Raw genomic sequence first — 19,890 nt, forward strand, 5'->3', positions numbered from 1 at the left:
AATAACTGAAATTATTTGATGATTGATTGCCCAAATAGTTGCAGATTTATTTTCTTTAAAATTGGCAAATCGATTGATCAGCTAACTATCTCAGCTATAGACAACTGCTCCAGACCTTCACTTTTTTAAATGACCTGATAAATGAAGCTCCTGTAATTTTACCTGATATTAAGACCCTTTCCTGTACAGGTGACCCTTTTCTTTTTTGTTTTCAGAAAATGAATTGACATCAATTAAAAAAATAAAAAGCACCAGAGACATTAAACACCATAAGAATCTAACACTGGTCAGATAAAATAACCTACAACTATTGAACATATGAAACAACACAGTACGATTAAAATATATTTATAGACTGGCAATTACCGCTCTCATTACACAGCAGTCTGATATCCACGCATTACTCATATGGAGGCTACAGTAGCCTAGGTTTAAGAAGCTGCTTAAGCTAAATACGGAAGAGAATGGCGCTTAATGGCCAAGGATGGACAAGCCTTTATAATAATAACTCATACACAACGCAGTGATCGACTAGCCTAAATATTACGCTGCTGAATTGCAAGCCATTAATATCATTATAACACAGTTCTGCGTTATAAAATCGAGCTTCTCGTGAGCCCAAGCTAGCATGCGGAGCAGAGCATCGCTGATATGTCGCAGCATCTCCTGCTGCAGCTCTGCCCTTCACTGCTCAAGGACGCCATGATGCTGCTGCTGCTGCTGCTGCTGCTGGAGTCAGCAGCTGTCACCTCCTCCCACACATTCACTGTGTCCGCTTTTACAAATAAGACCCTATTCGTAACATATAACAACAAATACTATTATAGGCTACTTGGGTTTTCTTTATACACCAACATGGGGCACCTAATATAGGCCCAATAGCCTAATAGAATGTGATTTTTCATTAATTTACAAGCTGCTGAAGTATAACTTTAGGACGCTGTAGTAGGAAAATACATCAAAACGATGACAACTCGGTTAATGTGACGAACATAGGCCTACATTTCATCACGTAAGAATATTACGATACGAAAAACGCAGGTGTCCATGACACATTACCACCGTTATCACAGCCGACACGTCCAAATATCATGAATCGTCGAATTATGGTTCATAATTCCCTTACTGACACTATACGTCTGAAACACAGAAATTACTAAATTCACATTAAATACTCTCAAAATAGTTATTTAAGCTACTCACCTGTGTAAGATGCAGCTGGTCAGCTCTCTGGCCTGTTAAACCCCCCTAGATGATGGATGCTGAGGACCAGAGCGGTGCGTCAAGTTACATACAGTCGGCCGGAAATGTACCCCAAAATAATTCATTCCTAAATAAAAGCATGGTGTATTTACTTGACAGACATTTCCTTTTTGAATGTGACCCAAAAATGATAATCATAGAAACGCATTTCAAATACTTTATATTAGTAATCACTCGCTGTGGTGCATTATGTTGCTCAAAATCATGATTATAGAATAATTGGCATTGCTCTTTTATTTTGAAAATCTAACCGGAAGCTTTCTTTAAACATTCGTCAATTTGACAGGTTTGATCCAGGACTTTAAGGATTATTTTATTTTTCATTTATTTCAGGTTTTTTTTATCAGGGACAATGCACACTAATAATACATAAAAATAAAAATGTGCCAGAATGAGCCTGGAGGATATTTTACTTTCACTGTCCCTGGACTGGTGGTAAGAGGTCACCCTAAAATGAGATAAAACAATCAATGACATATTGACTTTACTGTCGCATGCATCCACACTGAACACATTCAAACATCAAAATGATTTATTACACTTAAATCATTCTTAATTGATCTTCCTAAGGTTTGTTCCATTTTTCCCTGTTTACGTTTTTTTTTTTGTTTTCCTTACCCCTGTTTAAGTAGGCTATTGATTTTGATTGTATTCATCTTCAGGTTTATTCTGTCGAACAAATGTTGTGTGTTGATAACTTTAATGAGTCCAGATGAGGCTGAAGTATTGATGATGTGAAGTGAGAATTAATGATGTGCACGGATTTAATTTAAATTAATTTATACTCTTTATTGATCCCCAATGGGGAAATTACAATTTACACTCTGTTGTTATTGTTATTACACACTACACACAAGCCTGAAATAGACACACATGCTCAGGTCATGCTTTACATGCACTAATGGACTGCTGAACAGGCACCCTGAGTGGTCGGGGGGGGGGGGGGGGGGAGCTACTGCCACCCCAAATGATTAGAAGATTAATGTTAATATGAAATAATGAATGTTACAGGTTGCTCTATAAACACGAGTTAGGTTGATATGACAGTGTACAGAGTACACACAGGATGCTTAGATTGATATTTGGATTTGGATTTTTATATTTTATATTTGTACAAAAGTATGTAGTTGGACTCTAAATATATAATATAAAGTACTGTTGATGTTAGAGTTACAGGGTTATTGAACAGGGATTCTTCCAGACACTGTGACTGGTGTTAAGTTTTCATCAGAGTGATGGCCTACTGAAGAACATGTGTTTGTGTCTGGTTATTTTGGAGTACAGTGTTCTGTATTGCCTACTGTACTTGAAGGGAGAAGTTGACACAGGTTGTCTTCAGGGTGTAACGGGTCAGCAGTTACTGTTTGGTGGTTGATCCAAACCAGACACTGATGGATGTGCAGAGAACAGACCGAATAATTGCAGTGTGAGCTGGTGAAGGAAGTAAATCCTCTGCAGGGCCATTTTCATGATGGATAGAAACATGGTGTTTACAATACAAGTAATGTACCAGGAATGGGTTTGCATGTATTTGATCCAGCTGGATGATTATGTATTGAGGACAATGGGGAAATACATTTTTTATACGGGGCTATGTCGATCTGAACACAACCTAACATAAGAAACAAGGAAAAAACAAGGCTGAGAGTGCTGAGACTGAACCAAAACAGTAAAGTTGTGGGCCAGAAAACCAAAAGACAGAACTAGGACAACTGTTTTTGTGGGTGCATCACTAATAGTGACACCTTTCACATCACATATTGTCATTTGATCCAGTTATTATAAAAATATTGATGATGGCAGCCTTTATTTTCTTCCAATAATCAGTCCCGTTGTGGAGATTTATCCCCTGTTATTTTTCTGATTAGATGATTATCATGTACTAACTTGTGCCTGTGGGGTGCTTATGACACCTCATTTCTTATTAGTACCACCTAAAATAAAGTGCTACCCAAACCACTCGTCTAAGCATTCTGAGAATAAGGTCTACCAGATGTGGTGGAATAGTCCACAACTGGTCAAGCGTTGAGTCAGTACAAACAAGATCCTGTCGAATTTTTCCTCTTACAAACAGCCACAGCAGAGTTTCACCCCCTCTTAGTTCCACATGGGGCAGGGTTTAAACCAGGACACTGGCTGGCTGCCAGCAAGCAATTTTGGAAGCATGGAACTCCCATAATGTACATAAATTACTGGGGCAGACTTCTATGAGAAACAGCTTTTATAGCTTTCTGCCTCACTCTGGGTTGCCATGTGGTTTTCATAATTTGTACGTATTAGAATGTTTTTTCCAAGTGTTTGCTTGCTGTGCAGAAGCGAGCAAAACATGCCACTTAGATGCATATAGAGTAAAATATCAAGGTAATGACTGGTAGGTGCTCTTTAGAAAATGGCTTTCCATAGATTTCAAATAAGAGATTGACTCTTGAAAATATAAAATATTTCTCTCCTGCTGGTGTTGGACCTTGATCTTTGATACTACTAAAAACTAAAAAGGCAGTGCTGATAACTTAATTGAGGCAAACAATCACGTTTAACTATCCACTTGCAACTGACTGTCCATTTTGAATCAATGCCATTGCTCAGTGGCTAAATGGATGAGGTGTCCAACGGCTTAGTCAGGCAGTTATGGTGAATCTTTTTTTTCAGTATTGCTTAAAATGTATAAAGACATATTCAAGCAGCTGTGTAAAGATCAGTCCACCACTACCAATAAAACAAGTCTCATCTACTTTCAATACACAGATGAAGCATGCTTCTAGTTAGGGCTGTAGTCTCTACTCTCCTGAAGGTGCTGAGTTGTCTCAGCATGATCTCACCCCCATTGGTTTTTGACTAAAGTACTGTACATGCTCACTATCTGGTAATTGTATTGGTGTGGTATTGGTGTAGTTGTATTGGCTTCTTTTATACCCACTAATATAAACACTTTAAGCCTGTTGTGTTTTTTTAAAAACTTTTATGTATTCATTTGTCAGTCTACATAATGATTCCACAGCGACAGAGATTCCTGGGACAGGGGAAAATGCTCTGGCTTGTTTGCATTTTTTTAAACAGATCACAATTGTCTTGGGCGGCGCTAAGCTAAGACAGACTACATAATGATTGACAGAACAGTGCTCCTGCAGCTAGATCTAAATCTTTATTCATTCTATGAGTAGAGGCGACAGGTAATTTGGGGCAAAAAAGTGTTTTTAGTGGTAATGAGTTATTTCGAAATGAATATAATTCTTGATTAATGCATGACATAAAACATCCTTGGTTTTCTGCTAATATTATTATTATTACACAATTTAAGATCAGTGGATGGATAGAATCATTCTAAATTGGCATTTTAATTGTGCTTAGCACAACTACGCATGCCCAAAACCTTCAATAATTAAAGCCAAGTGGGGCAGATTGCCTGTTGGCCCACTGCCATTTGATTGGCTACTTGTCATTTGCTCAAGGTTGCCAGAAGTTATAATATATGTTTTAGAGAAGATAGTAACTGGTCACCATGAACAATGTGGATTATGTTCTACAGAACAAATTTAAAAGTCTACCTTTTGAAGAAAAACTTGAGATCAAACCAGGGTGTGTAACCCAACAGCCACAGGATATAACCAAACTGCTGGTAAATATAATTGCAAATTTAATGTGGCAACGCATTATCATGAACAGGTTCGTATAATATCGTACAAAAGCGTATGCACAACAATTTATATGATATCCTACGAAATTACGCGAAAACCGGCTGGTCACGTGGCGACCGGTCAAATAATAGTTAAGATGATAGACTCAAGACTTGACTTGACTTGAGGCATGATGACTCGGATGACAAGTTTGAATGTTAGCTGTTAAACAAAAATAATATAATTTAATGTTGTCACGTTTCTGTCTATTAAATATGCTATGCAGCGGCAGCAGCACAAACTGTGAATCATGATTGGACGACTGAAAAAGCTCCCGGTATGTGATTGTCATGATTGGTTGACTAGCTGTCAGTCAAAATCCTTGCTATGGCAACACGTAACATCAAAGACCCCAAAATAAGCCTCATTAATCGGACCAGACCGCCACAACGGCTGCGTCTGTGCCACAGATTCAATTCATTGTCATACTTGTTGTACGAGTTATACAAACTAGCCAATCTTTTTATTAGATGGGCTACTAATACCTAATCTTTTCTCTTTATAAAGACCAGATACTACAGGTAAGAGTGTTTTATCGTGGGTGTCTTGGTTTGGGCCTTGACTTGCCTTAACTAAGGACTTGACTTGACTTGACTTGACTTGCCCCCAGAAAAGTAACTTGAGACTTGCTTGAGACTTGGACCAATTGACTTGAGGCTTATTTGGGACTTGAGCAAAGATGACTTGGTCACAACACTGCCGTGAGCTGCCCGTCGTTTCAGAGGCCGTTGCAGTTAAGTTTAGCCGACAAAAGGTGACTTTGAGCCAGGAACAGTGCACTGTGAGGTCACTGCCATTTCAGAGGCTGTTGCAGTTGAGTTTAGCCAAGAAAAGGTGACTGTGATCCAGGTACAGAGCACCGCGAAGTGACGGTCCTTTCAGGGGCCGTGGCAGGTGAGTTTAGCTGTCAAAAGGTGACGACAGTTCAATTTAGGCACCAAAACACATAGTTTAGATTAGAAAAAAGATTGTGGTTTGGATTAAAACGCCCAGTGTTTTATTAATATATGGAATGGATTTTAACTTGTGTTTGGGGGTAACTTACATTTTCAGGAAAGTAACCAGCCTGGAACTGACGTCATGGATGTGATGATGTTATATAATCTCCCAAAGTCAAGATTTACTTTTTCCTTGATGACAAAGCCAGAGCTAAAAGTAGTAGGTACTTTAGCATGTAAGTTCTTTGTTGACATTGGAAATAGTAGTTTGACTAAATAATTTTAACTCAAGGTCTACTTACTAACTTTTTTCCTGAACTTATAACCACATCTCACGGCCTTCATCAGTGAATGGCTTGTCATGATGCCAACTCCATGACTACTGGCACAACACCATTCGCTAATGAAGATATAGTCAAAAACTCCGGAAAAGGCTAGTAAGGACCTTGAGTTCTTATTTTTTGTCAAACTAAAGGTACTAGTTCACTTCTAGCAGCAAAGTACCCAGATATTTCTCTGTGTTTGCAAAAGTGACATACCAAATGTTAACTTTACAGCAACACAGTAGAATTCATCAAAAGATCATTTTGTTGCCAATTGAAGCTTCTTTATGTCCTTTTCCTTCCTGGTGTCTTTTATCCATTATAAATCTGACACGCCTTCCATGAACTGAACATTCTCTGCATAGAAGGGGGAAAGGAGTGGAAACAGGAACAGATCCTGTCTGACATTCCTCCTTTTGCTGTGCCTGAGCTTGTATACAAGCAGATCAGTGCGGCTCTGCTCTAACTATTCCAACCATGCCGATGGGAAAAGGCTAGACCAAAGGGGTGTGTTATTGAATCATCGAGGGGCTGGACCTACCAGCTGGAGTTGGAGTCTTACTGATATGTGCGTGTGTGTATTAAGGGAGGAGATAGGGAGGAGTTTAAAGAGAGGGGGAGAGTCCAATGGAAAAAGAGGGGGGTGGAGAGAAAATACCCTGCCAGCTGTAGCTTGACTGGAGGGTTTCTCTGCCTGGTGTGGCATTCACATCCTAACGCTCATGTGGTAACATCCAGCATCGCTTGGCTTCCCCTGCACGCTGGCCTGATTCCAGGGATTTGAAGTAGACAGGAGATACAGACAGAGACAGAGAGTGCATATATGCTGGAGAGAGATAAGTCAGTTTAGAAGTAGGAGGGGTAAAGAGCAGAGATCCAGAGAAGAGAAGAAAGAAGAAGAGAAGGTGAGAAAGAAAACTGTCGAAAAGGCATCAAGAAGAACCAGTGGTTTATTAGTTGACTGAACACTAAAAATTCACTAACATGGCAGCCATGGAAGCACTGCAGTCCACAAGTGCCCTGCTAGAGCCTCAAACCCTCACCGAGATCTCAGATGATGAGGTCAACCTTCCACCCTCAGATGACGAAGACGATGCCCTTGCCGCAGCCAAGAAAGAGCTGTCCATCATGGGTACAGAGGGGGACGCGGCAGAAGACAAGGACAACGCAGTGAAGCTGGACACCCAGGTGAACGGGGTCATGGTGCTGTCTTTGCTTGATAAGATCATTGGGGCGGTGGACCAGATCCAGCAGACCCAAAGCGGGCTGGAAGCCAGGCAGCAGGAGATGGAACGCTCGGTGACCAGCATTCAGGGCGATCTGACCAAACTGTCCAAGAGCCACAGCACCACGTCCAACAGTGTCAATAAGATGATGGAGAAAGTGCGCAAAGGTGAGCGTCAACGTCAAGACTGTGCGGGCCACCCTGGAGAAGCAAGGAGGCCAGATCAAGAAGCTGGAGAGCAACGAGGCTGAGCTGCTCAAGAGACGCAACTTTAAAGTCATGATCTACCAGGTGAGAGAGTGAATGTGTGTATAAATACATGTATCAGTGTGTGGTTATGGTTTGTCTGTTTGAGGTGTAAGGCTGAGTATGTAAATGATATGGCACCTTATAGGTTCAGTGATGGGTGTGGCCCTTGGGCTCTTGAATGGGAATGAAAGTCATCTCAATGCCACATCCCTTTTAAAAAAACTGCTGAAAATGGTGGTGGTGATGGTGGTTTATTATCAAATAGTGAACATGAAAGTGTTTGCCAAAGATGTTTCTCAATTTGCTGAGGTGCAGAGGATTTCAGGGAGTGGCTCGAGTTACCTCAAAGTATTGCTATCAAGTGCTCAAGTGAGTCATTAGGCTGTACTATATCTCATCACTGAACCCACAATACCAAAAACATACCACTCAGAAAGTAATGCGATCCCAGGACGGATAATATTTAACAAATAGGAAGGTCATTTTTACCTCTCACTTTTTGCCTACGACTTCATCATTTATCACTTACTCACATAAGCACCCAAGGTAAACAAGAACAGTCAATATATTTAAGTTAAGCTTTGATGCTTGTACACTTTATGTGAAAAATATACCCTTACCCATAACGGAAGTGTTTTTGTAGTATAAACCTGACCTGAACTCTTGCATGCCAACCATCCACCCTAACCACCTCCCTATCATTTCTGTACGGTAGAAAAACTTCATTGACTGGAATAACGTTGTCTGTGATCATAATCCAGGCAGAAATTATGTTGCCTTCAAAATGTATGTGGCAAAACAAATTAGTAGTATATAACATGTATATACGTTGATACACATCCACACCTATGGTAACAATTACTGGATACATTACTCACACTTATTTATCAGAAAACACATTTTCCAGTTTTGTATGTAATACCTTTACCATACCTTTTAGAAAATAGTATCTAAATACAAATAACATCTGTTTTCACATTTGTTTTCACATTTGTTTTAGCCATTTCTTATTGTTGTTCATTCTAACTTTTAGCCTATACAGACGCAATTCATTATGTTCTTAAACAAAATACAGAAGCATTGATCATGGGTGTATTTCTGTGACTGTAAACCTTCCAGATGTTGCTCTGTACCAACCCTGCCCCACCCCAAATCTACTGTACATTGGTTCAATACTCAGTATACACTAAAGGTGGCTTCCAGATATTTTCCTTACAAAGCACACTATATATAGGACTAAAGAATACAAGCCAAGCTCGCTGGCTGCCTAAATCATATGGAATCCATTCGGAAAGTAATTTCACTCTTTCTCTTTATTTTTTAAAACATAGATGGAAAATACCACAAGGACGCTCAAGGTCATGTTTAAGGCTGAGGGGTGGTAGTAGAGAGGAAGGGACATGAGAGAAAGCTCTGAAGGGCAGATGTTTCATTTGAAAAGACAGAGAGAAAGATTTTTATTTGAGGGGAGTTGAGGAGAGCCCTGTTTCTTTTTTTAGCCTCTGAGGCTGCTGTGTGATGTGTAATAGCTTGCAGCTTTTTGCACAGTGGCGCGAGACATTCAGAGTTTCCACTCTTGACTCAGACATCATGGCTTAGACCGACCTCACTCTCTCTTTTTTTCTCGGTCTCTTTTCCAGTTGGGCAGAAGTCAAATGAGAGCTCCATCTTAAGCAACCCAGACTGTGAATGCTTATGAGTAAATGCTATTCTAACATGTTTACACAATATATTTGGCTTCTTTGTATATTAGCAAAAGTTGTTATACATAATGATCTGCAGATGACCAGGTCACAGCTTTCAGCAAGATAATGCTAATCTCCATCATCACATCTGAAAGAATCTGATGACTCTCAACCTGAGAGGATCATAAATCAACATTTTAATTAGTATCTTGAAGCTGAGTGTTGCAAGTTTCCCGTACAATCTACTTGGAACACCACAGAGCGAAAAACAAAACGGGTTGGGATTTTGATAGTGTTAGCCAACTGCTTGGGCCCTGTGGCAAGAGAAACTCCCCCTGAAATGCCTATCTCTGGCTCCCTTACTAACTCAAAACACTGGCTTAGTTTATGGTTGCCAACTATGACATAATGTCAGATTCATCTTCATTAAAAAAGCAAACCACAATGTGTTGTTCTGTTTTCAATTTTCTGTGCTCCTCTATTGCCCGTCAAGGGCAGATTCTTTCAAAAGCAGCAGTAGACAGTGAAAGACGCCAACACCCCTCAAAACATTATCTTTTAGTTTTTTGTTAGGATTTATTTGTACTGTTGACTAACTTATATCATAAACAATCGCATCAATGCCACCCACAACAACCCTGTGAACACTGTGGACGTACAAAGACATCTGTAGCAGTAGTAATAGTGGTAGTCAATCAATCAATTTTATTTGTAACGAAAATCAGGAATCATGAAATCGTATGAGGTACAATTCCAGTGAAATGTATTCCCATCAGCTCCTTGATCTTGTGCGTCATTCACCATGAAGCAGAATGTGGCGCACAGAAGAAGAGTCACCCGGTTGAATGGCACCGGCACTCCAGGATCCAGCCAAGTCTCAGGGAAAGGACGCCACAGCTCCCAACATCCAGCTGGAAACAGACACAGGCACAGAGGCCACCCAGGTCACCGTCCGACGCCTGCACACTGGCTAGCAGGATGCCCGGCAGAAAAGTCAAAATCGGTGTTCAATTCCTCCACGCTTGCCTCAGTAGCCCCCTCTGATGGAGAGATGGAGATGGACACAGAGATGGTCTTGCCTGTCCATGTAGTCAGGATCATAGCCATAGGTCATAGCTGATAGTGATCTTCATCTTTTCCTCTGTGTTCACTCTGATATTTACATTTGAAGACTTTGACCGGCCAGGCTAGCAGAGTCAGCAGGATAGCAGTAGTAGTAGTAGTAGTAGTAGTAGTAGTAGTAAGAACATCATGGAAAGACTAACAAAATAAACTAGGCCAACAGATCTGTTGAGCTTATATTAGTTACGCTGCTTTATTAACTGTACAAAATGTCCCTTTGAATTGTAGAAGAGTCAGGAAAAAAATGGATTATAGTTACAAAAATGTTTTATTAGACCAAAAAATCGGTCTTCGTCAGAAAAACAGCCAACATGACAATAACCAAGGTATATATAGAGAAGTTGAAGTAGAATAAATGGAAATAATAATAATAATACATTTTATTTAGAAGCGCCTTTCAGAACACCCAAGGTCCCCTTACATTAGATAAAAACATGACAAGACGGCAATGAAAAAAGACAAAACGCAACAGAACAAATACTCAAGTAAAGTACAAGCACATAGAAAGTGTACTTAAGTACGGTACCGTGTCATATGTTCCTTGAGCAAGACACTGAGCATGAATCAGCATGTCACTACAGACCAATGTGTAAAATGCCTACAGAGCTGCTGATGTCTGACTTTGTCTAAAATATATGCTAATCATGTTTTCTTTGGGTTCCACTAGCATTATGGCAAGAAATGGACTCAGAACCACCAGTATCACTTTGGTATTTGATATATGACATGATGTATTATCATTGTTATTGGCGTTATTATTCGGATGATTTCACTTTGCTATGGTTTACAACTCATTCATGTCGGATTACAGAGGCCATCATGCCCAAAAAATATGTTAAGAGCAAATCTGTAGCTCACACACACAACATTTGAAACCAATCAGCAATCTGAATTTAGTTTTTTTTTTTTATTCACCCTTCAGTTTCAAACCAAGTGAATGAGCAGCAAGTTTTTTCTTTTGTTCACACCAGCTGTGTCTTACCTGAGCTAAAGTTTTCTTATTAGCAGAGTAGCAGAATAGCAGTAGCCATAGGTGGACTGGCAATCTGGCAGTTCTGCCAAACGCCAGAAGGGCCGATCAACTCTTGGGTCGATTTGGGCCGCTGGAAAAAACACTGACGTACGGCTGCAGCCTGTAGCCAACTGTCTGCAGCCATCGGGCTTCTACTTTTCAAAAATAAAAGCATGTCATAATATGTTTTAAATATGCAAGCATTTCCATTCTATTCTAAGATGGTGCCATGGTAGTTTATTTGAAGGTTTTGTGAATTGTGTGTTTTATTTTATTATTAAAGCCAGTAAGTGCGCCTCATGCTGCTAGTGCCATAATCTTATGTGAGCCTGGTTTTTGCTATTATAAAGCAAATAATGTCCTCGTCTGAAATTGGCCCGGTAAGGGACGGAATTTGCCAGGGCCGACTTTTTGTCCCAGTCCACCCCTGGCAGTAGCAGAGCAAAGTGTATCTTTTCCATAGCTCTTTGGGGCTTCAACCAATGTCCTTTCAGGGACACTGGAAGCATTATATTAAATTTTGGGCAATTAGCAGATGCTGCATTCTGAACAATGTAGAACAATAAATAGTTGTATGTTTGTCCTTACACCAGCAGCATTTTTGCCACAGCGTTAGTTTTCAAAATGGTCTGGGGATCTTCTGAGGCCTTGATGTTGCTTCAGGGGCACCAGCAAAAGTGGAATACACAAGAACAACTACTGAATACATTTTCACTCCTACTGCCAGGATCTCCTTTATACAGTGTTGCCTTTTCAATAAAACAAAACAAAAAAAACAGCATCAACATCCCCATATAGGGGCCCCTTGGTAATAATCTTATCCACTGGGGGTTCATGAGCTAATATCAGTCTATTTTTATATCTTTGTGACAGATTTTTTTTCCAGACATTTTCCCCAAATGCTTCTCACGTTTCAGTTTGTGTCAGGCGGGAAATAAGTTTAGATTCAGACACCCCTGATTTATACTTGTGCTTTTTGTGCCCCGAGGAAAAGCCCCGCCCTGGTGCTCTGCAGATAATAAAAACACACTGTTACTGAATCGTGTTTATCATCACATAGGGTCAGCTCACACAGGGAGGACACAGCACCAGAGCTCTGTAGTCTAGCATAGGGTGTTTAAGCTCTGCTTTATTAGCGGCTGTTGGCTCCCCAGTCTTCCCTACAGTCCCTCCTGGGCCCCCTTCACAAGTATGGTCCTAACAAGGCTTAGACTGATGGGACATATGACTTAGTTCATCTTGTTTTATTGTGAAAAACAACTGTACATATGTATATATGCATTTTAATACATAGTTATAAAAGTTTTCTGGTAGTCTACAGGAAGACGTAATGACCTGATTCTACACAAGCATTGTTTCGCCCTGGTTTCAATTGAGTTTTTTTCATTATAGGATTTTTTTTTGGCATTGTTATAAATCGGCTTACATTATATTTCATTGTGGCACAAATCATTGCAATAAGTCAAAAACTAATATCAGTCTAATACAAATCAAAACCACCTGTGATTGATGCCATCGAAGCAAACAATATCACATAATGGCACTGGTATGCTGGACTAACTCAGGCTACTGTATGATGTGTAACACGGCGGCAGATCTGTCAGCACATCTGTTGGAAGTGACAGTCTCCCTGTTAGCATGAGCAGCTGTCCTCCTCTGGGGATTGTGTGTGTGTGTGTGTGTGTGTGTGTGTGTGTGTGTGTGTGTGTGTGTGTGTGTGTGTGTGTGTGTGTGTGTGTGTGTGTGTGTGTGTGTGTGTGTGTGTGTGTTTGCATGTGGGTGTATTTGTGTACACGGGGGTGTGTGTGTGTTTGGCTCATTTAAGGCTGAATATCCAGTAAGCCTGAGATCTACTCCCTTACATCTGTGTTCAGTTCCTTGACAGCTGAGGCCATGTGTTGCCAGATAACAGAGCTTACAACACTTACTGAGGATCCAACCTGGAATGTGACAACTCTACCTCACAGTGTGGGAGAGAGAGAGAAACAGAGGGAGTAAAGCAGAGGGATGAACATTTTAGTTGATTAAAGCTGCACTATCCAGTTTCTTTATAGTCACAATAGATCAAACTGCCATCCGATTTAAAGTGCTTTACATAAAACATTAAAGAATAGATTAGATTAGATAGACTGGGAAATTTTAGTGTTACAGCAGCAAAATATCAGACACACAGCACACATACATCAGAATGTACAAAAAAAGAATAAATAGGATAGAATACAATAACAAATATTCAAACAATAAAGATTAGCCTACGTTTTGACTCAGGACAGAAAGCAGACTTGTCCCAGACGACCTGAGAGGTCTGGATGGTTTATAATGTAGCAGCAGATCAGAAATGTATTTTGGCCCTATCCATTAAACCAACAATATTTTGAAATCAATTCTTTGAGAGACAGGAAGCCAGTGTAAAGACCTTAGAACTGGTCTGGCTGGTCCACATATCATTCCAGGATCAGAGAAAAATGTGCTCCTGTTTATTTGCATTTCTTTAAACCAATCATAATAATCTTGGGCGGTGCTAAGCACCAAGCAGAGCCACAGAGCCGCTGCAAAATAGCCTCGGGAAGGAACTTGTTTTGGTGGAACATGAATGTGTGTAACGCTACTGCCACCTTTAGTAAAGACTGTTGGCTGAGAGGAATACATACTGTGTAGTGAGAATAGTGACTAACTGACCCGAGGAGCATCCTCCATCACTGTGAGGAGGGTGGAATAAGACATGAGGGTAAGAGCAAAATATGAGAGAGATGTTCATCCACTTTGTACAGGGAGCGTATGGGTGTGTTGAGATGAAGAGCAGGGACCATATTTAGACAGCTGATTCATAGCACAGGCATCCCCGGCTCTCCATGCTAACCTCCTCCTGCCTCCTCCTCAGTCACAGCCCTGTTCCTCCCTCTCCCTTGCTCATCCACCCAGCAGGAGAATTCACTCCACTTCGTGTCCTCCTCACCCCGCCCCACCCTACACACCATCCCTACACTCCTACCACTTTTCCTTTTTCTCCTCTCATTTGATTCTTTTTCTTTTAGTATGAGTTGATAAGATCCGTCCCCTTTGATAAATCTGATCTTCTAACTGAGATCAAAATATATAATTAAAAATAGATTTGCAATAAAATATAAAAATATTGGCATGTTCATGAGATGTACATTATACATGTTTGTTTAGAAAATAATGAAAATAGTTGATTATTTAACATTTAAAATATAAAGGGTCCAGTCAGCAAAACCATAGTAAGGAAGTATCATTGTGTGCTTTCAAGGAGTGTTTAAGTCATTTTGATATTTCCCTGGTTTGAGCGAGTTGTTTCTTAATCTGTTATTGGTATAGGCAAATAGTTCTTATTCCAGGGTATATCAGCATTTAAAACAGCAAAATTAACCCATTTCAATTAAATTACCGCAATCAACAGTTCCACTCGCAAAGGCCAAGTGTAGAGTACAGCTTTGGTAAACTTTGTCAAGGGGTATGGCTCTGAGCTAGGTAGCCCAGTAGCACTGGTCCTCTAGCTGGGGGCATAACAATGAGCACAACATTTTGTGGTCACTGGCTACCTCTGAATCTTAATTCACTCCAATCTGCAGATCCAGTTCAAGTAAATCCACACTTTCTGTGTAGGGTACAACTTTGACATGTGAATTTGCACTGCTGACCAAAATTGAAGCCGTCTTGGTAGTGCTGACCTGTTAAGAAATTAGAGCCAGCCATAGCTAACATGGCTATTTTTACTAGGTTTTCCAGGACCATTGTCTGTCTGAAAGAATAAAATGTTTGGCGAAAGCAATGTTTATATCTTCCACAAACTAATGCCTGTCATAGCGTTATGCAGTCTGTGAAAATATTGGATTTAAAGCTTTAGTGTGTAACTTTTTGATATTAATAAACGTCTGTTACATTCAAGCCATTGCCAAATGAGTTGCTACAAAGATATATCAGCTCCACACAACTCTCTCTGGATGTCTCAGTGTGACTATGTTCAGAAGATTGTGGCGTCCAGGTGACTTTCCCACGTAGAAACTCGAGTGAAGATAATGACCTCTTCTGAAGTGTCCATCATGGTTTTTAATCCTCCCTGTCCTCCATGGCTACTAGCAACTGTGTGGAGGAGGGGGCGGCGGTGCGCGATCACGGAAGGCTTGAATCATGTGGACGCGCCGACAGTTTTGTTGTCATTACTTAGAATTCCTCTTGGGGGAGACAGAAAGTACGCACTATAGCTTTAAAAGTTGGTTTTGCCAAACATTTTATCATTGCGGTCAGACAGTAATCTGCTGTGAGATCACAAAAATACCTTTTGAAGCTGGAACCCACCGCTATATAACAAGTAAAAAAACGTTCACTGAATCACAGATTAAAATATGAAGTACTGATAATAATTCATAAATGGGGCAAGTTACCAATTAGCTCACCAGCCAACCAGGCCTTCATTTAGTCACTAAGCCACTACCACCTATTTAGCAAGTAGTGCTGCTTTCTGGTCTCACTGGAGCTCAAAGCCATTTCTTTTATCAGCAAAATGTTTAAAATACAAATATGAATATTTTTTTCCCCCTTTGTACCACAACTTCATTCTTTTGTCTATGTCTCCAAAGGAATCAGAATCTTGGACTGTGGAAATTAACATGCAACAAACAATCTGTCATATTCTATACTTTCCACCAACACCACCCAAAATGCCTCCCTTCATTTAAATCAATAATACCCTGTCAAACTGCACTCTTTTTTAACTGTGATCACAGCGTCATCCAAATGATTTACAAATTAGGTAATATGACTGTTTTGCCCTCAAAAGATCTAGTTCTCCAACACTATAAAGTACACATTTCACCAACAGCATGAGAACAATAAGACTCTAAGTAATGAATTATATGTAAATTAATCAAGAGTGAACCCATTCTTCTCACACAGGTCCATCCAGGTCCATATATGGACATGTGAGCCAGAAATGTTCCCAGCTCAGTGTACAGGCCAGATTGTGTGTAACATTGTTTCAGTTGGGAGCAGTGCTTTTTTGGTGGAGTGTTTTTGGCTTTGGTTCAGCCTGTAGGGGTGGTGTGAATGTCAGGCAAGATGGTCAGGGCATTGATGATAGCTTGTTGATAAATGGGGAGGAAGGGAAATAAAACGTGGAAGGAGGAGAGAGGATAAAGGAGACAGAGAGCGAGGTAACAGAGGGCTTATGGAGACAGAGAAAGAGAAGAGAAGAGCCATCTAAAAATAGCAACTCTCACATATTTGCTTGATTGTGAGAAGGAAAGAGCCTTTAGGAGATTGTGTTCCTGTTTGGTTTTGAAAATCAGAGGTCGGGCCAGGACAAGTGCTGACATTCAGGCCACAACATCAGCTTGTTTGTTAATTCATGACGTTCAGACAATTGTCATCCGGTCATGGAGACGTGGGTGTGTTATGCTAGTAGAGGCTAATGGAGCTAATGGAGCCTCTAGCCTTGAGCAGAGATGAGGAGGGGACTCCAAAGGTCTGGCAAACTCACTTCTTTCTAACTCCACACCTTCAGATTATTTATAGTTTCAAACTTGTAGTCTTCAGCCCCAACCGATGCTGACTCTGTTGACATCATCACACAGCTCCCACTGGAGACACTAAAGGCTTTATACTACTTTTTTTGTTTTACATATAATTTAGTACTCGCTAGCATCTGTAAACACACGTTGCTGTTTACAATCTGTGAAGTTCCTCTTTAAGTGCATGTGTCCCAAACTGCAGTTCCTCTAAAAACCACAAGATGCTGGCTCCAAGGAATATAGGGCATGTTTGCTTGACAGACAGGTGTCTTGGCCTAACACGTTTAGCTGTGGTGGTTGCTGCTTGCTCTGTGACCAAACATGAATTCCCTGGCAGCAGTAACTTGGTAATACAGGTTACAGACACTATGCTCTTTCAGTCTGTGATTTCAGGGCAGTTATTTTATGCCACCTGATATGAGAGAGGAATCAAACACACACACGCAAAACTGTAATTGGAGTAGTTTAGTTTTGCTTAAGGGGGTTAAAACTGGAGTGCCTTCCCCTGGATTGGAAATTGAACTGCTGCTGATTCATAATAGCCTACCCAACATTTTCAGGTAGCCAGTGGGCACACAATGTTTATGCTGCTAGCTATCGTAGCTCAGTCTATATCCTTGACGTTCCACTTCCAGGATTGTTCCGCTGCCGCAGGAAATTCCGCCGGATGCATGTCTTTTCACCGATGTCTGTTTCCTCCTGCTTTCTTTGTGTTGGCGTTCTAAACTCCGGTGGATTTGTGAGGACTATGGTTAACTGCTCCTCAGATCTCTGCAGGGTAAATCCAGACAGCTAGCTAGACTATCTGTCCAATCGGAGTTTTCTTTCGCACGACTAAAACTACTTTTGAAGGTACACTTGATGCCAGGTCAACACATTAACTGTTAGCTTACCTCAGCTTTGTCTGCAGCTCTCTACTCTTAAGAAAAATGTGCTTTGGTCTAGAATGTATACTTCTCTTTGGCAGGCAGTAGTCAACCCCAGTCAAAATGGTCACTCCAGACCCGATGGTCTGAAAGGCGCAGTGTTTGGACCGGAGTATTAGAATCCATTTGTAGCAATAATAGTGCGCAATGGAGAAGAATGGAGCAGGCCATTCAAAAGACACCTTTGTCCTTTAAATCCTGTTTGGATCTAGTACATGGATAGCATTACACTGTTTAAATCTTTTGTGTCAACTAAGTGTGCCCATCTCTTGAGCTTGTTTGCAATTTAGATTTTCTATGCACAGAATAATAAAAAAAAGTCAATTTAAAAAGGGAGCAGTCTATTGGCGCTTACCCACTGCTAGTACCAGCTCTACTCACTCGGCTCGACCGCGGTGCCCCGTTAGTACCGCCTCATGCGTGAGGCGAGCGTGGCTGGTTGTCATAGCGACGCCACAGGAAACTGCCGTGACCTAACGCGACACACACACAGAACGTGAAGACAGAAGGTGTGTGTTTGTGATTCTCAGCATGTGGCTGTTTGTCAGAAGACACATTTAGTTTCTAAAGAAGCTGGAGGCAGCAAAAAAAACTCCGCTGGCTAAATTATTTAAAAATGGGGGGTTTGTTCAGGACACCCCCGTCTGTCGCTATAGCAACGATGACGCAGTGATTAGTGACGATTCTCTCTGACCAATCAGTAGTCTGCAGGTTTTCACGTCACCTCAGCTCGCTTGGAACCTCGACGGAGGTGATACTAAATAAAGTACCTGTTAGCAGGTACCAGGTACTATTTTTCATAATGGAAAAACAAAAAGGCGAGTAGAGTCAAGGTGAGTCGAGCAGGTACCATGTGATGGAAAAAGGCCATATACTGCTACCAGACACTTAAAGGTTCCAGTCCCACTGCACTGCCTTCAACTTTACATAGCTTGTTTAAAACTTGCTGTTCAAAAATACCATGATCATTTTTCAGCTGTGGTGAAGTGCATGACAAATCTGTTTTAATGCTGCTCACTTGACATTAATAGAGCAATTATCTCCTTATATCTTTCCGATCCTTTTCTTCCCCTTTTCATTTTTTATTTCTAAGTAGAAGCTTTTCCACATGAGTCAGACGTCAATGACTCATAATAAAAAAAAACATTAGTTTGTTTTCTCAAATGATTCACTCCGTCATATGATTCCAGCTTTGAATCCTTTCATTGTTATATTATTGGCCCTGAACAGAGGTACGTTTGTGATAACCAAATCATCTAGTTCTATAATGATTTAAATCTTAGGATGACTTCCTTAAACTTTAGTGTCTACAACATTTTTAAAGTTTATGACAACAAGATCAGACAGTAAAATCTGAATCATTACTCTCATCAGGCTAATGTCATTTAATGTAGGCCTACTTTTGTTATAAACAATGGATTTTACTTTACACAGAAATATTTTATATATTTCATGTATAACTATCAAACCATTTACATGACAAATAATCCTAACTCAACGTCCACTTCCCAGATTCTTTTTCCTAGAGCTTACATCTCTTGGTCTTCATCAGCAGATGGAGTTTGCTTACAGTGGTTGTCATGGAGAGTTACACCCGGTGGAAAATCCGGGTTAAAATGTCATTAAGTGACTTCATTCTGATACCTTGGTCATGTGATGCAAATTATTAGTATTTTTTTATTTTTTTATTTATATTTTTTAATTAATCCCCAGTGGGGAAAATTACAATGTACACTCTGTTGTTATTACACACTACACACACAGGCCTGAAATACACACACATGCTCAGGTCCTTTTACATGCACAAATGGAGAGATGTCAGAGTGAGTGGGCTGCAACTGCTGGACCGGCACCCTGAGCGGTTAGTGGGGTTCGGTGCCTTGCTCAAGGGCACCTTGGCAGTGCCCAGGAGGTGAAGCTACTGCCACCACAATTATTAAAGGAC

At 40.5% G+C, this 19,890-nt stretch overlaps 1 protein-coding gene across 1 annotated transcript in view; it reads left to right on the top strand.

Annotated features, from left to right (window-relative positions):
* The first annotated feature begins 6,872 nt into the window (after positions 1–6,872).
* LOC144535849 (caveolae-associated protein 1-like) overlaps positions 6,873–19,890 on the top strand; it is a 31,557-nt gene continuing 18,539 nt past the window's right edge. The window contains 2 exon segments of the mRNA XM_078278585.1: positions 6,873–7,587; positions 7,589–7,714. Of these exon segments, the coding sequence (XP_078134711.1) occupies positions 7,183–7,587; positions 7,589–7,714 (531 nt within the window). The 5' untranslated portion in view covers positions 6,873–7,182.

The sequence above is a fragment of the Sander vitreus genome, chromosome 21 (assembly GCF_031162955.1).
Source record: "Sander vitreus isolate 19-12246 chromosome 21, sanVit1, whole genome shotgun sequence".
Taxonomy (NCBI): domain Eukaryota; kingdom Metazoa; phylum Chordata; class Actinopteri; order Perciformes; family Percidae; genus Sander; species Sander vitreus.